We start from the raw sequence: 20,944 nt of genomic DNA, 5'->3' as shown, positions 1-20,944 counted from the left end.
ACTAGAAGACCTCTGAGGGCCCTTCCAGCCCGGTGATCCTGTATTCTTCAGCAGGCAAGCGCAGGAGCGGATTGCACAGTCTCTTCCCTTTCGCTGGGCAGCCGGAAAGCTTCGCTTTCAGCTCCATGATCCAAGGCAGCGGCGGCAGTGGAAGGCAAAATCCCACCCGGAAGATGGTTGAGGACAGTGGGCTGTAAAGTAGCCAGGAGCCCAGTTGGAAATCGGACCCAAAGGGCACCAGGAGAGGGGAGCCCCCTTCACCCCCAAGACTTGCTGGAAAAACTGGACCCTTCGCAGAATAGGCAGGATGCGCCTTTTCTCCCAATCCTCTGAACCAAGAATATAAGTAGCTTTGAAAAACAATAGACAGGCGACGAAAGCACTTTGAAATAGGGAGCCCTCTGAAGGTTAGCAATTGGGAGAGGGGGGAGAATCTGAATTTATTTCCCTGTGCAACTGCACACGGCCTCTCCTTTCTCAGCTCCATAACTGTGGAGACAACCATGGAGATGGCCTTCAGGGAATAGCCAGCAGTGGTTATGGAAACAAGGAGGGCAGGGATAGGCCTTAAAGCCCTGGAAAAGGAGAGGAATTTATTTGGAGGAGGCCCCAGGTTCATTGGTTTTGTTAAAACCACACATTTTTCTTTCTGCTTCTGAACCTACTATACTTTTAAACAAGTGAAATTGTGCATTGTCTCACAGGAGACATCAAAAGTATTTATTCTTCATCACGTACGCTCTATTTTTCAAGCACCACTCATCTACGATAAATGGGGACATTAAATCAAATCCCTGAATAAAATTTGGAGATGGAAGAGCCAGTCTGAGGATTAGTACACTGAACTCAGGAAAAGTTAATTTGAAAAGTATCAAGTCTAAAGTCCCATTGAGGCTTAAATATAATTAAGTCTGTGAATAACCCATCCTTTTATTCGTCCATTTTATATTAAACTATTGCAAGGCCTTGCATCTTGCCCAGTTGTTCACCTCTAAGTCAAAGTATTAAATGTGTTATTTCTCTACTTATGCAATCACAAAATCTTCATAATATAATTACTATTTTCTTTCAGAAAGCAATTAAGGAAAATTTTAAAGGGACTCTACTTGTCAAAACCAGTTTATGATTGAACTCCAGTAATTTTTTTTTTTGCAGGAAAAAAATATATATTTACTAACCATTTGGTTTTTAAAGCACATTAAGACTCTTCTGTTTTAACCAATGAGCAGAAACCAGGCTTATGAGCAATGTCTTTATTAGCTAATCAACATCAACATGCAAAAATAAAGGCTAAATACAAAGTCTATAGTATGGTTTTTGTCTCTACTACAATGGGGGTGTGTCTGGAGGATGAGAAGGATGTGATCGGTAGCGGTTAAAAATTGAACTAACCTTTTCTCTTCGGCCGCCAATACCCTAAAATTACATAATTCTGCAAGGCATCTTCTTCAAAACTTCCCCAACACTTAAGGTTACCAGCTGATTTTTTTTTTCTTCATGTGAATACATTCTCAAAAGCAAGAAAATAAGGCAGTAGCACTAAATGGTTTTTGATATTTGAATCCTATGCACATAGTAACTAATAAACGAAAGGCCCTTAACACTATTGGTCAACTGGAAGGAGGACAGACGGACGAGTGGCACATGGTGGCTCCAATGTTACCAGTTCTGTGTTTATGCAGTTTTTAAAAGATTCTTAAAATTATCTTAGGACAGAATTTCTCAACCGTGGGAACTGGAAGATAGGTGGACTTCAACTCCCAGAAGTCCACCTGTCTTCCAGTTCCCAAGCTTGAGAAAAACTGAACTGTAGAGGTTTTAGAGACGACAACAAACCTTTCTCTGTCTTTTCTATCTTGTGTTAGCATCTACTCAGCATCCATTCCAAGGACTGGCTGTCTTCTAAAGGCTATGTGAAAGACCAAAAGTGTTTGCTAACTGTGTGTTTTTGCACAGCTGGGTGCGTGCTTCCAGTTGGCGTGGGTCACGGTGACCACCACACATCGGAAGGGGAAAGGCGTGTGCAGCACACGTGTCCCGGAGGACGCAGGACTGACACGCATCGGGAAGCTGAAACCAGCCCTCCGATGCGTTTATTATAGGTTTGCATATTGAGTCCCTTCGAGTCATACAATATTTCACACACAAGTAGAAATAGGGGATACGCAAAACTCGAGTGAGAACTGTCCCCCCCTTTGAGATCTAAAGTTATTTAGATCTGTTTTGAGTAAGCTGCTTCCGCTGGATGAGTATTTGAGGGAAAAAAAAAAACAACCCAATCGTGGTTACAAAAATCCAAACATTCAAAATTTGTTCCCTCTGAGTGCAACCTTTTTTTTTTTTTAACTTTAGTCGCACTTCCTTGCTTTTCTCAGAGTGTGCTATGCTTTTGCTCACGGATCTTTGGTCGCACGGGAAAAAAATGCCACCAACGAAGCCTCGATTTCCCACCCCACCCCGTCCCTCCCGAGTCGCAGCTTTTCTTTGCCGCACGTACTCCCACCATCTTTTTACAGGGCACGGATAGAATTAATTGTGTCAAAATCCAGTGGCACTTCATTTGCGCGTGAGAGGGGTTTACATGATGTAGACTTTCTCGGCTTGGGAGAAACTGAAGACCTCTTTGGTTCTCGGGCAAACGACTCTGTCATCCTGACGAACAGAAAGCAAGGACTGGAACGAAACACAGGAGAAAGGTCAGAAAGAGAAAGAGAGTTAGTCCCCGGCTTACGACCGCGACGGATGCCAAAATTTCTCCTGCTAACCGAGACAGTTAAATGAGTTTTGCCCCATTTTACGACCTTCCGTGCCATGGTTGTTAAGTGAATCATTGCAGTTGTTAAATGAATCACATGGTCATTAAGTGAATCTGGCTTCCCCATTGTCAGAAGGTTGCAAAAGGGGATTGCGTAACCCCGGGACGCTGCAACCGTCATAAATATGAGACAGTTGCCACACATCTGGATTTTGATCACGTGTCCACAGGGATGTGGCAACGGCCATTTTAAGTGTGAAAAATGGTCCTAAGACACTTTTTTTAAAAAAAAAAACTTTGGTCACTAAATGAACTGTTGTAAGTCAAGGACTACCTGTAAGGAAACAGCTTCTTACATTTCTTCAGCATTTAACAGACGGTTCTATTAAAATGCTAGCTAGGGTTTACTAGCTAGTCCAGGCCAAAGCCTGAATTCAGAGGGTCCCAAGTCACAACTTACATTGTATCCGTAGACGTATCCGTTGGGAAGCATCATAGGGGGGTTATTCTCATTCATCACATCTCCCGAAATCTTGCAGACTAGCCGAGAGTTGGCACAATGGGCCATTGGCAGGGGCTGAGCCAGCTTATTTAGGGATTTGCTACACACCGGGCAGTCGGGGTTTTTGGAAGTGCCATCCTCTTTATAACACTGTCTGTTTAAAAACAAGTTAAGGAATAATAATAATAATAAAAACAGGACAAATATTTAAAGTGATAAGGTTGTCACAGATAACTCCAAGGCTAATGTGAAATGAGGCAGATATATATAAATATATATATATATATATATCCCCCCCCCCCCAACTTTGGCATATTGAAAGCGGCCAGTTGTGTATAATTTTGCTCCCTGAAGTGGCTTTAAACGTTGAGGTATCTCCAAGGCGCCTCGATATTCGATAACTCAGCCTGTATTAATCAGATCGCAAAAAAAAAAAAAAAAAAGACGTTTGGAATTTTGACCAAGTGCATTATAAGGAAACCTAATCTTCCCATACATCGCAAAGGCGAAAGGCTGCATTTTTCACATTCTAGTCTGGGGGGTTTTTTTGGTTTGTTTTTGGTGGAATGCAAAAAGCACGAAAGGCATTCGCTTGGGATGACTGTCTGAATTAAAGGCAGCTATTATCAGTACGTATTTGCCAAATGGTAGCTTAGGAAAGAGGCAGTCTGTTTGGGGGGGAAAAAAATGGCATACTTTTTTTTGAAGACCGAAGAATACGCATGGAAGGATACGGTGTTTTTATGGCGGAAAGCCCAGCCTGGAGTGTTATGGTAAAGACAGAGTTATTCCCCAGCTGATGCAACCTGTAGTTATCGTATCTAAACTGCTGGATTAGCATCCTCCACCGAGCAGGGTCCAGGAGATCCTGGGGAGAACACACGAAAAGCAGAAGGGACGGTCAGCAGTTTCAGACTATTAAAATATAAATTATGTACGGGTAGTCCTAGAGTTATGGCCACGACTGGGCCCAAAATTTACGTTGCTAAAGGAGACAGCTGTTAAGTGAGCTTGCCCCGTTTTACGATCTATCTTGCCACAGTTGTTAAGTGAATCATTGTATTTGTTAAGTAAGTCATGTGATCCCCTTTTGGGACCTTCTGACAAGCAAAGTCAACAGGGAATCCAGATTCACTTAACATCCGTGTTCCTAGCTTACCATGTGCAGTGATTCACTTAACAACTGCATCAAGAAAGGTAATAAAACAGGGCAAAATTCACTTAACCAATGTTTCACTTAGCAACAGAAATTCTGGGCTCAATGGTGGTCATGGGTCAAGGACTGCCTGTATCTAAACAGGTATGGACCCCCAAGATGATTGCAGGTATAATGCAGATCTGAGCAGGCTTACAACTCTCCACTTTATTGTGAATAGAATATAGAATATAGAGAATGGAATGGAATGGAATTCTTTATTGGCCAAGAGTGATTGACAGACAAGGGATTTGTCTCCAGTGCAGAAGCTCTCAGTGTACATACAAGCAATACATGATAAATCACGATCATAATCGCAAAAATACACTCATTGCAAATCACAAGATACAACACTTAGGGGTAGTCATAGGATGCTAAATAAGCAATCAACATAAATCATACTAGGACACTAATAAAATAATATAAATCGTTAAGATACAAGCACCAAAGTTATAGCCATAAGAAGACGATACTCAAACTTCTCAGTGGCCATTGTGGAAAACCGATTCTCACACAAAGAATCTACTAAAACCCACCAGCAGATTGAACGCTGCTCTCTGTTTCAATGAGGGAGGCCAGCATGCATCCTTCAGCACTCGTCAGCTGATCACCTTAAGCCCTATTAACCAAGATTGAAGGGAAAGCAGCGTACCTTGTAAGGGGAGATATGAGTATCCGAAGGAAAGGCTAACATCCCCATCACCTGCCGCACTTCGTCCAGCTGGCTCCCCTCGGCCTGGCTGAAATGTTTCCGTGCGTGCCTGGAATGCAAGGAGAGAGAGAACAGGGTTTCCTTCGTAAGCATCCTTCGCTCGCGGAGAGGCCTGCTCTGTTTTGTTCCTTTTAAAATGGAAGCCACGCTGGTCCTAGGAATTCTGCGAGTAAATATCCCTTCTGATAATGAATTCATTTTATTCTCCGGAATAAAATTGATCTTATTCTTCAGGGTACACCTCTCCTGTTTAATGTTGTTATAATGTACATTTTTTGTTTCTTTTGTAAATTTGACCTTCCTTCCCTTCTTCCCTCCCTCCCTCCATTTATTGCTGATTGGAAATCCCTTATAGCCTTAGCTTTAATCCTAATTTTGTACTGGGGCATTGTAGGCTGCTCAGAGTTAGCTGACTGGAGCAATCTATAACATCCTGTAAGTTATGTTACACATAACAAATAAATAAATAAATTGCTCAGCTACAGACTTGCACACTCCCCCGTCTTCCCTAATCCCTTATGGGTCAACATTAAGTTTGATAGCCTCATAGTCCACTTGGATCAGGCCAAAACTCCATCTAATGTAGCAGAGAATGGCAGCCCAGCAGACGCGTTCAGGAAGCTCACAAGTTTACAGGCCTAAAGAGTAATAGAATCAAATCCCCCATTAATATTTGCAACCCTCTTAAAAGCTGCAACCACATCCAATGGCACAGTTCCCAGTGAAGAAATACTTCCTTTTATTGATCGTGACTCTCTGTCAGTTTCTACTGCTGTTGTCACTGGGGTATGTCTTCCTTTACTGCTTCCTCTCCAAGCTAAGAAACTCCAGAGTTCATAGTGTCTCCTCAATTTTTATGGGTCTTCTCTGCAATTTACCCCCCCCCCCAGTGTGCAATATCCATTTTGAGAGAGCGACAGGAACGGAGGTATCACACCGTAGATTTATACAATACCATTGTTACATTGGCTGTTCTATTTTCAGCTGCTTCCCAAACGATTTCCGGCATGGCCCAGGACTCCAATTGTATCTGACCCATCGGTTCGATCTGGCCGGGATGGGGAGCTCCAGGTTCCATCAAATAAACAATGGCATCTACTCGGGTCCCAGCAGCCTGCCTTCCCTGTTGCAGTGCCTGCCATCTGGAATGAGGGTCTCCCTAAAATTCAAATGGCTCCCACTCTGATGGGGGTTTCAAAGGGTCTCAAAGACCCCACTCTTCTTCCAGGTCTTTGAAGAGGATCATTGATGCCCCTTCCTTTTTTTCTTTCCTTCCTTCCCTCCCTCCCTCCCTTTCTTTCATGTCGCCTTCCTTCCTCCCTTCTTTCCTCCTTCCTTCCTTCCCTTTATTGCTGACTAGAAATCCTTTATAATCGTTTTGCATAAAACAGAAAAAAAACCCGAACTTTTGATTTGTGGTTTTGATGACGAGAAACCACAATCATTAGGTAGTAGGAAAAGGAGAGGTTTTTTTTTTTTGTAACCGCAGAGTAAAAGGTAATTTTGTAATTGTACCATATTTGTATTTGCGGCAAAGGAACTTGGAAGGCTCTTTTATTTCTTTTTATCTTTTCTTTTTGCATTTATCTTTTTTTCCCCCTCTTTCTTTCTTTCCTTACTTTGTATTAATTTTTGTTACTTTTTATCTTTTTATAGAACTTTGATACAAATGTATATGGAAATTCCTCCTGGAGAAAACCTCACTACTTTTGGTAACAATGATGAAAGAGCAGAAGTGTCATAATGCAGCATCTTTTAAAAACAATCTTTCTGTGCCCAATTCAGGCCTGGCTTTACATTCTCGCTTTCCTATGTACACATAGGTTGCCTCCTACCTGACAGCATCCAATCTCTTGTTCTGTCGAATAAGTTCTATGAACTCCTGAATCCTTAGACTGAATTCCAGACAACTCTAAATTAGAAAGGAAACAAATCTTAAGACATGTCATAGCAAGATTTAGACACTCGATCTGTAATTTTATCTATGTTTATTTGGGTAACTTACCCCAAAAGCAGTAGAACATCTGAATATATTTAGAACCAATATAAAAGTTAATGCCAATTAAATTTACTTATGCAATTTGATATGCTACTTCATAACCAAATGCTTTATTTTTTTAAAAGAAATATTTACATGTCCACATTGAGAAGTTTTGTTTTAAAACATTATTACAACAAGGTTCTATTTTTGCATATTTGTTCACATTAGTTTTGTTCAGTTTCCATCTGAAATGTTATATATTATGTTATAATACTTATTTATACTTTTTGTTCAACTTGTATGCTGCCTTTCTCCGAAGACTCAAGGCGGAGTATATAAAATGTTATAATTATTCAATGAATAATTCTCTCAGAAGCCTCTTAAAAAATTACTTTTAAGCTATTTCTAATGCTGTTTATCACATTATTTTTTTTAAAAAAATCCAGATTCATTTTTCAAGAAAGCCAAGAACATTTGACGACTTGGCAAAACTCAAACAGTGAGACTGAATGGTTAAGGATTATAGGTGGGTCGCCTATTTGAAACAGTAACTTCAAATTACCAAGTTCCTTAACACTGATCACTTTACAACACTAGATAAGATACCAAAATTCTCTCTTCCCAGATGTAGGCGTTGGTCCTCACTTACTGACCACTCTTTCATTAACCACAGTTGTGATGGTGGCGCTGAACGTGTGGTAGTTACGGCCAGTCCTCAAAGTGCCACAATGTGATCAAAATCTGGGCACTTAGCAACTGGCTGACATTTACGTGGCACGTAGGGAATTAGTTATTACGGTTCCTACACGCAGTTGCATTATGTCCTTGTAAAGCAGGTTTTGCCACTCACATGACTTAGAACTCGTGGGCTTTGGAGATGGAGAGAGAGAAAACCTCACCTCTGCCCCACATTTCCTAAGGAGCCAAAGGCAAGCCACTCTCGCCACTTCAGCCTTCTTGCCCACAAAACCAATTGAAGGGGGCTGCTGATGGACGGATCTCCACAGAGCAAATGAATAGTAAAGTTTGGCACTCCGTATGGGTGGTCAGAAATCAAGGGAGAGCTGGAAGGGACCTTGGAGGTCTTCTAGTCTGCTCAAGCAGGAGAAGCTATACAGTCTTGACTCCCCCCTGACTTACGACCACAACGGAGCTCAAAATTTCTGTCCTTAAGCGAGACAGTTGTTAAGTGAATCTGGCTTCCCCGCTACTTGTCAGAAGGTCGAAAAAGGGAACCACGTGACACTGCAACCGTCATAAATGTGAGTCAGTTGCCAAGCATCCGAATTTTGAGCATGCTGCATGATTTGAAAAATGCTCATAAGTCACTTTTTCTCCAGTGCCGTTGTAACACTGGACAGTCACTAAATGAACTGTTGTAAATTGAGGACTACCTGTATGAGGTTTTAACTTCCAGCTGAAGAATGTTATTTCCTTCAACAGAAAACATATTTATTGACAAAGTAATTTAATTTAATTTTAATTTAATTTAATTTAATTTCCAATTTATATACCGCCCTTCTCCCTGAGGACTCAGGGCGGTGTACAGCCAAAATAAGAACATAGAATACAAATATTAAAAACAGTTAAAAATATATATAAATTAGGCCCAGAAATTAAGAAATCACAAACCAATTAAAGAATTTAAAAAATTTCTTCTTAAGCCAGCCCGGCTTGCTGGAAAAGATGGGTTTTAAGGGCACGACGGAAGGCACTGAGGTCATGGATTCTCCTTATCTCAGGGGGCAACTGATTCCAGAGGGTAGGAGCCCCCACAGAGAAGGCCCTCTCCCTGGGGGTCACCAGCCTACTATCTACCCTATTTGACTAAAGGTCTTACGTTGAACAGACATATTCTGTTTTTAAAAATATTTATCTTCCCCTTAATTTAGTAAGCATAAATCACAAGTTAACAGATCCATAATAATAAAAGTTCATTCACAATACTTTTGCTTGAGTGTTATATCTCCTGTTTTATATAAAGCTTCTGAAACAAACACCTTGATTGGTATCCTGAGTCTTTGGAGAAAGGCGGCATATAAATTGAACTAATTAAATTAAACTTCCTGTCATCTCCCCTCATTTTGCCACATTCAAGCACATGCATGGCCAACAAAACCATCGTTCTCCGGCCATCTTGACACGCGCACGTACCTTCATTTTCCTGAGCCTAGACTTGTTATCATGACACCAGGCTAAACAAGTCATGGTTTCTTGCCTTTCCAAGGATTCTTCTACTTCTTTGGCAGTTAGGAACATCTCAATATTTACCAAGTCCTAGAAAAGCAGGAAAGCACAATTATTCACCTGAGAATCTCTGTCGCTTACGTTGACGGAAACATCACGGGAGGACCAAAGACTTTTTCTTCAGAACGGAAACCAAAGAACCGATAAAGGAGAATACTCGTAGCTCAGGGTTGAAATCAGAGTATGGCAAACGGAGGGCGTGTGAGAGAGGGAAGGATATGATGTGCTTCAAAGGTTATATAGGAGAGACGCCATCATGAATTGACTGGAAATCTCAAGACTTTTTGGAGATTTGGGTCACCTTGTGAGTAAATACCCAAACGTCCCCAAAGCTTTGACTTCAGGAAATTTCACAGCTCCCATTTCCCAAGAGCGCTGGCCATTAAGGAAAGCCCCAATATTGAACACTAGATTATTAAGTGTCATCATAGCTGTTAATCTTCACAGATCAGTGGGCTCAGGCAGCTTTTTGAGGCTCTGGGACGGCTTGCTAACTTCACAACCTTGGAAAACACTCTGCAAATGGAGATGGTTGAGAAGACCTCTCAACTTGAACCAGATGGCTCCCACAGAACTAAGAATAAATGGCCATGAAGAGGAACTCCTACAATTTATAGCTGATTGCCTCCTGGCACATCCCAACTGCCCTGGGTATAAGACTGGCTCCAAACATATAATCCTGATATTCCCAGGGAGCAAAGAGTTAGTCCCTTTCCTTCTACAATAACAACAGCACTGTTTTCAGCGCTCTCCCTCGCACCATCTCTTTACTCGCATGTCAGTCTTGAATGTCCAGCCCTTCTTGGAAGGACGGAAGAGGCAGGGTCATCGCTCTCTGTGCATTTCATGGCAGAGGAGGACACAGATATTTGAGGGGGGGGACAAAATATGGGGGGAGGGTCTAAGAGGTTGTGGAAATATGATAAATGGAGGGAGATTCTTATGGGAGGAAACAGGGCCATTACAGAAAAAATTCCCAGGACTGGAGAAGGACAACATGAGAAAAAGACTCAAGAGTAACTCTGCCTTAATTATATACTTATAAGTTGAATCGGAGAATTGTTTAAACAGGCTTTTGAGATTACTATTATAATACTCTATTGCTGATAAAAATCTTTCCAAAAATCCAAGGGGTTCCTATTTCCTCAAGCTGCGTTCCTCAAAAGGCTTGACAGATAAAAATTAAAAAGATAGAGCCGTTTATTATTCCCGTGTTAAATAAAGGGGAAACAAAGGGCTCTGTGTTTTCTGAGGAAGGCCATCCATTAGGAAGAAATCTTAGCTCCATTCAGGCTGCAGTCATTTTAGAGCAGGGGATCCAAGTCAAGTGATTTTTATACAATTCCAACCAGCAAATGCATATATAACCCACTTAAGAGATGGCATCCGGCTGCAGGGACTAAAATATTGCCTCTGCCTGCATTCTTTTAGCTCTAGTGACTAAGCCAAGATTATAAATTGCACATTAGAATTCCATTTGACTGAATAGTTTAAACATAACAGGAAATGAAGAGCTGTTTTCTGACTGCCCAGAATTAATTTGCCTGGGGCAAATGTTCTACTGCAAATGTTATTTGCTATTACATCTGTACAGAACATTGAAAAAAAAAAACCCTGAACCCAAAACAGATCAACTTTCAAAGAAAAACTATGGTGTTTTAAAGGGGAAAAAAATTCCTTATTCCACAGGAGTCCGTGTGGAAGGGCTCTTCCAATAAACCCATTTTGTACCAGTAAATGATTATTTTGAGCTACAGAAAACATTAGGACGAACCAATTAAGCAAGCTGAATCAACAAGTAAAATTCACTGTATGCAACAGAGTATCTCATTTTAAAAATAATACAAATAAACTGATTCCAACCAAACATCAAAATATGCTTCGTACACAGGAAGACAAATTGTACAGAAGGAACATGAAACAACTTGTTAAAAAGTTATCTTTTTTGTACCACAGTGTACAAAAAAAGAAATTAAAAAGGACTTCAAGATAGGCCAGCTATCACTTCCTGCCACCCTATCTCAGGGTAGAGATGGGAATTCCGCACTTGCTGTTCAGTATAAAAACTTCCTTGAGCTTAGAAACCATTTTAAGAAAAAAACAAGCCTGAAAGGGATTCTTGCTGCTTTCAGGCAGCATCTAATATCTAGATACTAAAAGATCTAATAGCTCTTGTAGGACTGGTGGACTTCAACTCCCAGAATTCCTGAGCTAGCAACTCAGGAATTCTGGGAGTTGAAGTCCACAAATTGGAAAGGGGCCACGCATGATCCCCCAACCTCTGTAAGAGAGCCAAGTGACCATACCCGCCTGCCTCTGAACCGAGTACCAACCTCAATGCCGCTCTGCCTGGCTAATTTCACTGCGGTGTTGTAATAGCCGCACCGCAGGAGGTGTTCCACCATCATTCGGTCCATCCGTTTTTTCTTCCACATGTTGGCGGCCGCTGGCTGGTCGCTACTGTGTTCTTTAAGATGCTCGATTCTGCGTTTGCATAGTTTCGCACTCTCGTCTTCGGCCTGGATCGATTCTACTGCCTGCACGAGGAAACAGGAGTCATTCAATCCAATCTGAACGTAGAAATTTCTATACTCCAAACAGTCAGGAAAGCTTGCAAAGCAATGTCCATTTGCATGCCGAATGACCCATATAAAATCTAGCATAGATTGAGAAATGCTATAGTTACAGAAACTATAGTCAACCTCGGCAACTAAGAGGAGTGGACTTCGACTCCCAGAATTCCACAGCCAGCATTGCTACTGGGGAATTCTGCGAGTTGTGGTCCACTCATCTTAAAAGTTGCCATGGTTGAGACATCCTGCTAAATTGAACAACATCCCAGCTGTTTCTGCCTTCATTTTGTGAACATTTCTTTGTACATATGCTTGCAGCAGTGAAGGCATTTGAAAAATCAATTGCTCTGCACCTGAGGTGCAAACATTTCGCAGGGAAGCTAAGAATGCTAGCCTAATGCAGATTACTCGAGTAATCAATACCTTTCAATTTAGCTCATTTGCTCTTATTCCCTCAGTCACAGAACACACCCTGAGCCTCTGTGCAGGAGAAAACCAATTACACCCTTCCCCATTTTAAGGTCTCCTGCCTTGGGCAGGGGATTGGACTAGATGATCTCCAAGGTCCCTTCCAGCCCCAGGATTCCATGATTTCTCTAGGAAATCCAAAATGGTTAACTTTCATTCTTCTTCTACGTGGCCTTTCCTAGGGATGTGCTATTCTTCAGAGCCGAAGGCAAAAGAAAAAAAAGGCATGGCTCAGTTCACCGTGGCTAAAGCCTTAAAAGAAGCTGCAGCTTTTCCTAGGCTCACACAGTAGCAACACAATCCTAGGAAAACACATCTTTGAGTATAAGGGGGGCCCCAGTAGACATCACACTTCCTCAATCGTTTGCTTAAAGCAGCAAAGAAGCTCTGCAAATGCCCTGTTTTTCAGACTCAAGATGCATGATTAATGCCAGTCTGGATTAATCCCAGAGGAATCTCCAAGCCTTCCCCTAGTGTGGAAGTTCCCTCCAGCAGGAATTCTTTTGCCATTATAGGCAGTGGCAATAAACAGTGATTTGCTAAAAAATAAAATAATTTGGAAGTTTATATAAATACCCTGAATTGCAAAGGGTGTTACTGCAGATCTTGCCAAGATTTTGCTTATTGTTAAAATGTTTTTTAAGGTTTGTTTTTTCAAAAAACAAACAAACAAAAAAAAACCCTGTTAAATCAGGGACCTTCGCAGACACAAAACCTCTGATCTCAAGCACATTGCAAATGGCTTGCTGCTTCTTATAAAGAGTGAACTCGGATTCCTGTTAGCTGAAGAGCTGGATTCCTTCACTCAGCAGTCCCCAGGATGATATGCAACAAAGACATATTGTGTCCAAAACAACGATTCTTCTCGTCTTGGAAAGTGAAAACATAATAAACTCCCAGATGAAAATAGAAGTGGAAAAATCGAAAAGCCCAAGCAACGAAACGAGGCAGGGGAACGTTACCTTTCGCTTCAGGACGCTGAGTTTTTCCACCACTCCGTCCAGGAGACTGACCACCGAATCCACAGCTGGACAGCTGCTCAGGGTCTTCTCTAGCTCTGCCACAACCATAGTCACGTGGCTGGTTTCTCGATCAATGTTTTTCTGAGCAGCCCGGAACCGTTTGTTCAATGTTTCGTAAGGTACCTTCAAAAACAAACCTTTTGTTGTTTATAGAAAACACTTCTTTGAGTTTGGTTTGTTATCTTTAACAGACAATTGAGATTCCACTGGCTTCTTTAAAGCATTAATATACATACCACTTTCCAGCAGAAACAGCTTAAGAGTTATCAAGTTACTTGTAATTATGTCCGCACTCACCCAGATACTACACATCTGTTTACGTTGGAAAGAGTAAGGATTAGAGAGAGACTTGGCACTGGCACCTGCGTTCTAGTTATTCCAGTTATTATCTGAAATGGGCAGATAATAGAAAATGAGAAAACTAACCCACTGCTTATCTATAGCCTCCCTGGCTTAAAACACTCATCAAAATAGCAATCCAGGTTTATGTCACCGGGAAGGTAGGGGAATCGGTAGCAACAGCCACCCCCCCAACCCCCCCAGGTACTCAATGTATGTTTTTATATAAACAGTATTTTTGAAGATATAAGGAAAAAGCGAGTCATGTTTTCCCACAACTGAAAATGGAATACTCTTACTATCCATTTAATGAATGCCCTGGGTAAATGAAACACGGAAAAAAACCCTCCTTCACATACCAAAATACAACAACTGGCAACACCTGCTGCCAGATCCTTTCTCCCAGGTTAAAAAAATAATAATAATCATGCATCAGAATTTTGAAGTTTATCTAACCTGGCATGCTTTGGCATCATAATGGGATGATATTACATCAAGAGAGAGGCATGCTTCAGACACATTCTTGAATGTTTGATGGAAGGGAAGCACAACTGCATTGAATTGTATGTCATTATTTTATATTAAGCTTGATTAAAGATCCAGTTAGATCAGAAGACACAACTTCTCCTGCAAAATGTTTGCCAATTGGGCATAGGGATCCAGATATTGCTGTTAACCAGTGTGTTTACATACACACTTACATAAAATCACAGATATGATATTACTTACTGCTGGAGGTGAATAAAGGAAGGCAACTATTTAAAAACCTAACGTATGTATGTATGTATGTATGTATGTATGTATGTACCCTGTTTCCCAAAAATAAGACATCCCGATAATCAGCCCAATCAGGCTTTTGAACGCATGCGCTAAAATAAGCCTCCCCCCAAAAAGAAGCCCTCCCCAAAAATATTTAAACGCAGAGCTGGAAATCAGGTAAGACAGCAAGAGGAGCCCCATCTTGCTTCACGTGCCCCAAAATAATAAGACCTCCCCGAAAATAAAGCCAAGCGCTTATTTCGGGGTTCAAAAAAATATAAGACAGGGTCTTATTTTCAGGGAAACACTGTATGTATGAAAGAGCCTGGTGGCGCAGCAAACTAATAGCCTGTTATTAACATTCAGCTGCCTGCAATTACTGCAAGTTCGAATCTCGCCAGGCTCAAGGTTGACTCAGCCTTCCATCCTTTCTAAGGTAGGTTAATTGAGGACCCAGATTGTGGGGGCAATAAGCTGACTTTGTATAAATATACCAAAGTATGAAGGCTATTGCTTAACGCACTGTAAGCCGCCCTGAGTCTCCGGAGAAGGGCGGCATATAAATCAAATTAAAAAAAAAAAAAAGCCCCATGGTATCCATAAGCTTGCTTATAGCCAAATTAACTCTTTAACCTTGCTCCTGGTGTATGTATGTAGGCATGTGTCTGTTTCTCTATATGTATTTTTCTCTCTCTCTGTGTGTGTGTATTACCACACACCTGCTAAATATAAATTGAGAGTTTCCAGAGATATTGATTGCTTTCCATTACCCTTCTTTATAATGGCGTAATGCAGCATAACATTTGATTTTAACACACTTTGTATTATCCCTTAAGAATATATGTCATCCAGAGACCTCACGCTGAAGGAACTTTAATCCATGTTCTTCTCTATGCACTTCAAAGAAACCATTCAGTGTTTAGAGATGTTTCAAATATTTGGGATTCCATCACACAAATCACAAGAATTGTATTTCTCCGTCAGCTGCATTAAAATTGAAATAGGGATAAGACTCTTATGTAACTTGTGTGATTTTTAAAAAAGCAAATCTATTTTAACCTGCTTATTTCTTCCTGATACTTGAATTTTGTTAACTGTAATAGATTAATGCTGGGAGCCATTTTGAGTGTTTTGTTTCTTTAGAAAATGAAGACTCAAAGTGTAACGGCTACCAATAGTAATTCAGAAACAAGCCCCATGTTTTCTTTTTTTATATTATCTAATTTCTGGACAATTCTTATGTGTGGAATTCCTAGAGTAACGTATCACAAAATCAAAACTAAAAGGTAAATGTAGCCTCTAGAAAGCCAACAAAATGTATGACAACCACATTTCTGGATTCCTGGGTTTCTGAGTAGAGTGGGATGTTTACAGTATGGCTGATTGCATGCCTAAATAAAGGTAGCCTAGAAAAAGTTCATTCTGTATAAACAGGAATTAAGAAAAAACAAACAAAGAAGTTTCAGTCGTTTGTTATTTCCTGAACTTCATATTCTCATCCCAAAGACCACAATAATTAGAAACAGGTAATTTCTGATTGTAAATATTATTCACTCCCACAAATCATCTTAAGAAAAATATTAAAGACACTTATCTGCATTCAACATTTTAAAAATCAGTCACTGCTGGATTATTATGAATAATAATGACCAAGATCTTTAAAAATCCATTTCACATTTCTATTCCTACTGTGTGGAGTAAACGGGCTAGACAGGATTGTTAAAAATGAAAGGGGAAGTCTAGGCTTAAGGGGGGGGGGGGTGCCAGCTTTTTTCAATTTTTATATGAATTCAAAAAAAAAAGTTGCAATTTCTTTGGCCTATTTTACTTGATGACATTAATCCTTCCCAGCCGTATTATGGATTGGTATGGTGGTTTGAGCTGTCTTTGCTTGGAGAGGCAGAAACTAGTCCTGCCTCTGCAGAATTTGATTAGTTCAATGTGGTTCATATTATTTCAAGAGGCAAATCAGCAGGAATTAAGCACCCCCCATCAAACACTGTTGCTGCCCAAACTCCACTTCCTTCCATATCCCACCCCCTTCTAAGGGTGGGCTATTTACTCAATCGGAAGGCTGGTAGTTTAGATACACCTGAATGGTCGTAGGCTGACAAGGAGCCCAAATGCAACATGGTTTAAAATAATATGTTGATTTCTTAAAAAAATCATTCATTCCTTTCTCGTCTCCCTGCCTTTGGGCTGTTTTCTTAAGAGCAGTTTTCCGCTATGCTCTTAGGACCCTGCTCTTCCGACAGGCAGGACTAGCTTCATAATTGAGTTTTAAATTCTGAGTTCTTAAATTTTTGTGTTTTTTAGTTAATTGGCCTTAAATGTAATACTTTTAATAATTTTTAAATTTAAATTGTGATATTTGCATTGTGTTTTTACCTGGCTGTACACCGCCCTGAGTCCTTCGGGAGAGGGGCGGTATAGAAATAAAATTATCCTTAGCCTTGTCCTTTTTTATTCATAACAATTCCATTTTTAATCAAGTGAAGCTCAACTCCTTGGAACCCTAAAGTTTGCATCCTGAACATTAGTACTGTAGGTGGCTGCCATACAACTCCAGACAGTTTTAGAAGGCTTCTCTGGCTTCTGAGGACATTTCAATCTTATGCATGGCTTTTGGGGAGGGCCTCCAACTGTAAAATGTCCCTTGAACGGTAGGACCATCACCACCTGTTAATTCTGCAGGCTGTTTTGTGGATCTGAAGCCACCAAACATATTATTAAAATCAGCCTTGGAAAGTGAAGGCTATTGGGCTGCAGAAATTCCATCATTATCATGTGCATTATCAGCTTCAGAAACCTGCACCAAGAAACTAAGCTCTGACCCTCAGCAGAGGCACTAATGGTTTCCAGAGCAGTAATTTCAGAGCCTCAAGGCACTCAACTCAGCTGAGGAGTGATTCCCAGGTGAATTGGGGCCCCTGGGATTTAGAGGGCAGACATGCTGATCACAGGTTTCCTTTCCAGAAAAACAGGGAGGAAATGCCCAAAAGAGCTTTTCAGACCAGGCATCCCCCCCTCAATCTTGGTCTATAATTTCATCCCAAAGTCTCAGAGCACTTCACTTGGATCTTAAAATATGGCAGGGTTACACAGAGAGCCAGGTTGGTGCTTCTCTCAATGCTGGTGAGGCCACACTTAAAACACTGAGTCCAGTTTTGGTCACCATGATAGAAAGAAGATGTCGAGACCCTGGAAAGCGTGCGGAGAAGAGACCTGGGGGGGGCTAAACCATCTTATGAATGGCTGAGGGAATTAGGAATGCCTGGACTATTGAAGGGAAAGGCTAGAGGGGACAGGATAGCCGTCTTCCAAGGACTTGAGGGTCTGTCACAGAGAAGAGGGGATGGACTTATTCTCCAAAGCACGGGAAGGCAGGACACGGAGCAATGGGTGGAAGCTTGTTAAAAGGGGATGTAACCTAGAAGTAAAGGGAATTTTTCTGACAGAACAATGGAACAGTTTGTCTCCTGGAGTTGTGGATGCTCCATCACTGGAGGTTTTTAAGAAGAGACTGGACCATCATTTGTCTGAAATGGTATAGGTCAGGATCTCCTGCTTGAGCAGAGGGTTAGACTAGAAGATCTCTGAAGTCCCTCTTCAAATATTATTCTGTCATTATGTTAACCAGTGGAACAGAAGTTGCTTCCAGAAGTTGTGGGTGCTCCATCATTGGAGGTTTTTAAGAAGGGACTGGACAGCCATTTGTCCACAGTGGTAGAAGGTCTCCTGCTTGAGCAGAGGGTTAGACTAGAACACCTCCGAAGCCCCTTCCAGCCCGATGATAGTATGATCTATGTTAAGGCACCAAGCTAGAGGCCGGAAGACTGAGAGCTGTAGTCCCGCCTTCTGCATGAAGCCAGGTAGGTGACCTTGGGCCAGTCACTCTCTCTCAGCCCTGGGAAGGAGGCAATGGCAAGCCAAGGAAACTGCAGGGACCAGCCCAGGCGGCCATCAGTGGCTCCAAAGTATCCCACGGCTGAGTCTAAGAGCACTGTGACAAAGTCAACTACAGGTAGTCCTCACCTTACCACGGCAATTGAGCCCCCAAATTTTTGTTGCTAAGTGAGACATTTGTTAAGTGAGTTTTGCCCTGTTTTACAACTTTTCTGGCCACAGTTGTTAAGCGAATCACTGGAACTGATAAGTTAGTCACCCGGTTGTTAAGTGAATCTGGCTCCCCCATTGATTTTGCTCGTCAGAAGGTCAATCATGTGACCCTGGGACCGTTATAAGTATGAGTCAGTTGCCAAAGGCCTGAATTTTGATCACAGGGTTCTGCAACGGTCATTAAGTGTGAAAAATGGTCTTAAGTCACTTTGTTCAGTGCCGTTGTAACTTCGAATGTCCACAAAATGAACTGTTGTACGTTAAGGATTACCTGTAATTCTTTATTTCATAATTATGAGCATTAATGTTTATTTTTAACTTTTTTTTTTTGTTTTGGCTTAGATGTCACTGCAAGCCTCCCAGAGTTACCACCCGATGGCAAGATGGGCGGCCAGTAAATTTTATAACTAAACAAACCCACAAACAAAAGGAGTACAGCTAACCCTCGACTTATAGCTCATTTAGTGACCGTTCGAAGTTACAACGGCACTGAAGAAAGCGACGACCGTTTTTCACACTTAACGACCGTTGCAGCAGCATCCCCACCCCACCCCCTGCCCCCATGATCGCAAGTTCGCACCCTTGGCCACCGACTCCTGTTTATGACGGTCACAATGTCACGTGATCCATCCCCTTGGGCGACCTTCCGACGACCAAAGTCAAGGGGGGGGGAGGAGGAGGGGAAAGAAGAGAGGAGAGAACCAGATTCACTTAACGACCGTGCGACGACTCGCTTAGCAGCCGTGGCCAGAAAGGTCGTAAAAAAAAAAAACGGGGGCAAAACCTCCACTGAAGAAACGTCTCGCTGAGCAACTGGGGGGGGGAGGGGCTTTCCCTGGTGGTCGTAGGTCGAGGACTCACTAGTCTGAGGGGGAGGGGTGTTTCGCCGCCGCCCCTCCTTTCAGCGTCTTTTCTCTTCCTCTCAGCCCACCTCACAGGGTTGTTGTTGCTGTGGGGAAGCGGGGGGGGAGAATCAGGAGGCCCGTTTTGTGTTACCTTTGGGAAGGGGAGGGGACGGGGGGGGTGAAGCGGAAAGACCCCTCAAAAGACCCTCCAGGGCGGCGCCCCCTCCTCCTCCTCCCCTCCCGGGGACCCCCACCCCCTTTTTCCCCCTCTCCTCCTCCTGGGCGGGGAGGAAGCAGCAGCCTCGCCCTCCCTTCCCCACAAAGGCCTGGCGGTGGGGGAGGGGGAGGAGGGGGGGCTCCGAGGGGAGGGGCTGAGGAGGGGGAGGGGAGGAGGGAGGGGGGAGGGTCCCCCTGAGGGGAGCGGGGGGGGCGAGGCGAGGCGGCCCACCTTGAGCGTGGGGTACTCCTGCACCTTCAGCGTCATGGAGAGCTGCGCCGCCGACTCCTGCACCGCCATCTTGGACCCGCCGCCGCCGCCGCCGCCGCGGCAACAGCGCCGCTTCCGGCCTCTCCCGGCAGCCCCCGCGGCCGTCGCGAGACGCTTCCGCCCCCGCCCCCCCGCCCTCGGCCGCTCCTGCCCCGCCCTGCCGCGCCTGCGCTCTCCACTCCTCCTCCCTCCTTCGACAGGAGAGCGCGAGACGCTTCAGCCACCCCCCCTCGCTCCTGCCCCGCCCTGCCGCGCCTGCGCTCTCCTCTCCTCCTCCCTCCTTTTGACAGGAGAACGCCTCACTCTCAAGGCTGAGAGAAAGCTTCCGAGTCCTTTCCCTTCCTCCTCCTTGCCCCCCCTCCACTCTTTCTCAGTGGTGGGGTTCCGTTGGGGAGCCAATGGGAAGGCTCGTTAGATCGAGAAAACGGGGCGTGATTGGAAGAAAGAGAGGGAAGGGCGGGGTTTAAAGCCGCTTCCGGGGCGCGGCTCTGGCTCGGACCGAACCATTGCACCAAGAGCGGAGGGGAGGGGGCGGCGAGAGTCTTCCCCTCTCGGCCAATCCGAAGTGGAGCTTGGAAAGAGTGGGCGTGGCTCGGGGACGGATGGCAAAGGCGGCTTTTTCGACTTTGCGGAAAAAAAAAAAAAAAGGGATCGAGGGAGATCTCTAAATCTGGCTTCCTCCAGCATGCATAAGCCGCGTATCCGGTTTATTTTTTTTCCCCCTTGGGTTCACACCACTGCCTTAGCCTTCCTTGCAGGTTCCCCTCCCCCTCTTCCCCCCCTCTGCATTCACACAAAATTTTACTTGCCCTCCACTTACGACCACCATTGAACCCAACGTTTATGTTGTTAAGTGAGACAGGTGCATTTTCCCCCGTTTAATGACTTTTCTTGCTGCAGTTGTTAAGTGAGTAACCCATCGTTAAGTGAACCCAGCTTC

The 20,944-nt window shown here is 43.1% G+C and overlaps 1 protein-coding gene across 2 annotated transcripts; it reads right to left on the bottom strand.

Annotated features, from left to right (window-relative positions):
* Positions 1-1,238: 1,238 nt before the first annotated feature.
* MAEA (macrophage erythroblast attacher, E3 ubiquitin ligase) lies at positions 1,239-20,189 on the bottom strand. 2 transcript variants are annotated; one of them, XM_034416178.3, is made up of 9 exons: positions 19,966-20,189; positions 13,396-13,578; positions 11,726-11,929; positions 9,300-9,422; positions 7,000-7,076; positions 5,105-5,213; positions 3,992-4,125; positions 3,216-3,411; positions 1,239-2,673 (listed from the first exon to the last, which is right to left on the bottom strand). In XM_034416178.3, the coding sequence occupies exons 1-9, from the start codon at positions 20,032-20,034 to the stop codon at positions 2,578-2,580; spliced, it is 1,191 nt and encodes a 396-aa protein (XP_034272069.1). In that variant the 5' UTR covers positions 20,035-20,189; the 3' UTR covers positions 1,239-2,577. The 2 variants fall into 2 exon arrangements, with proteins under 2 accessions (XP_034272069.1, XP_087751739.1); XM_087895613.1 differs by lacking the exon at positions 19,966-20,189 and adding an exon at positions 13,753-15,132.
* Positions 20,190-20,944: the final 755 nt, after the last annotated feature.

This window comes from Pantherophis guttatus, chromosome 5 (genome assembly GCF_059756535.1).
Source record: "Pantherophis guttatus breed Tessera chromosome 5, ASM5975653v1, whole genome shotgun sequence".
NCBI classification, from domain to species: Eukaryota; Metazoa; Chordata; class Lepidosauria; order Squamata; family Colubridae; genus Pantherophis; species Pantherophis guttatus.
Note: the sequence above shows the minus strand (reverse complement) of the source record. Positions and strands in the feature narration are given on the sequence as shown.

Bases quoted from the DNA above. Each gene is read 5' to 3' on its own strand.
- MAEA (XM_034416178.3), bottom strand. From the start codon at position 20,034: ATGGCGGTGCAGGAGTCGGCGGCGCAGCTCTCCATGACGCTGAAGGTG. The intron at 13,579-19,965 runs GTGGGCCGCCTC...TTGTTTTTGAAG, and splicing joins AGGAGTACCCCACGCTCAAG to GTACCTTACGAAACATTGAA. The intron at 11,930-13,395 runs GTAACGTTCCCC...TTCCTCGTGCAG, and splicing joins TCAGCGTCCTGAAGCGAAAG to GCAGTAGAATCGATCCAGGC.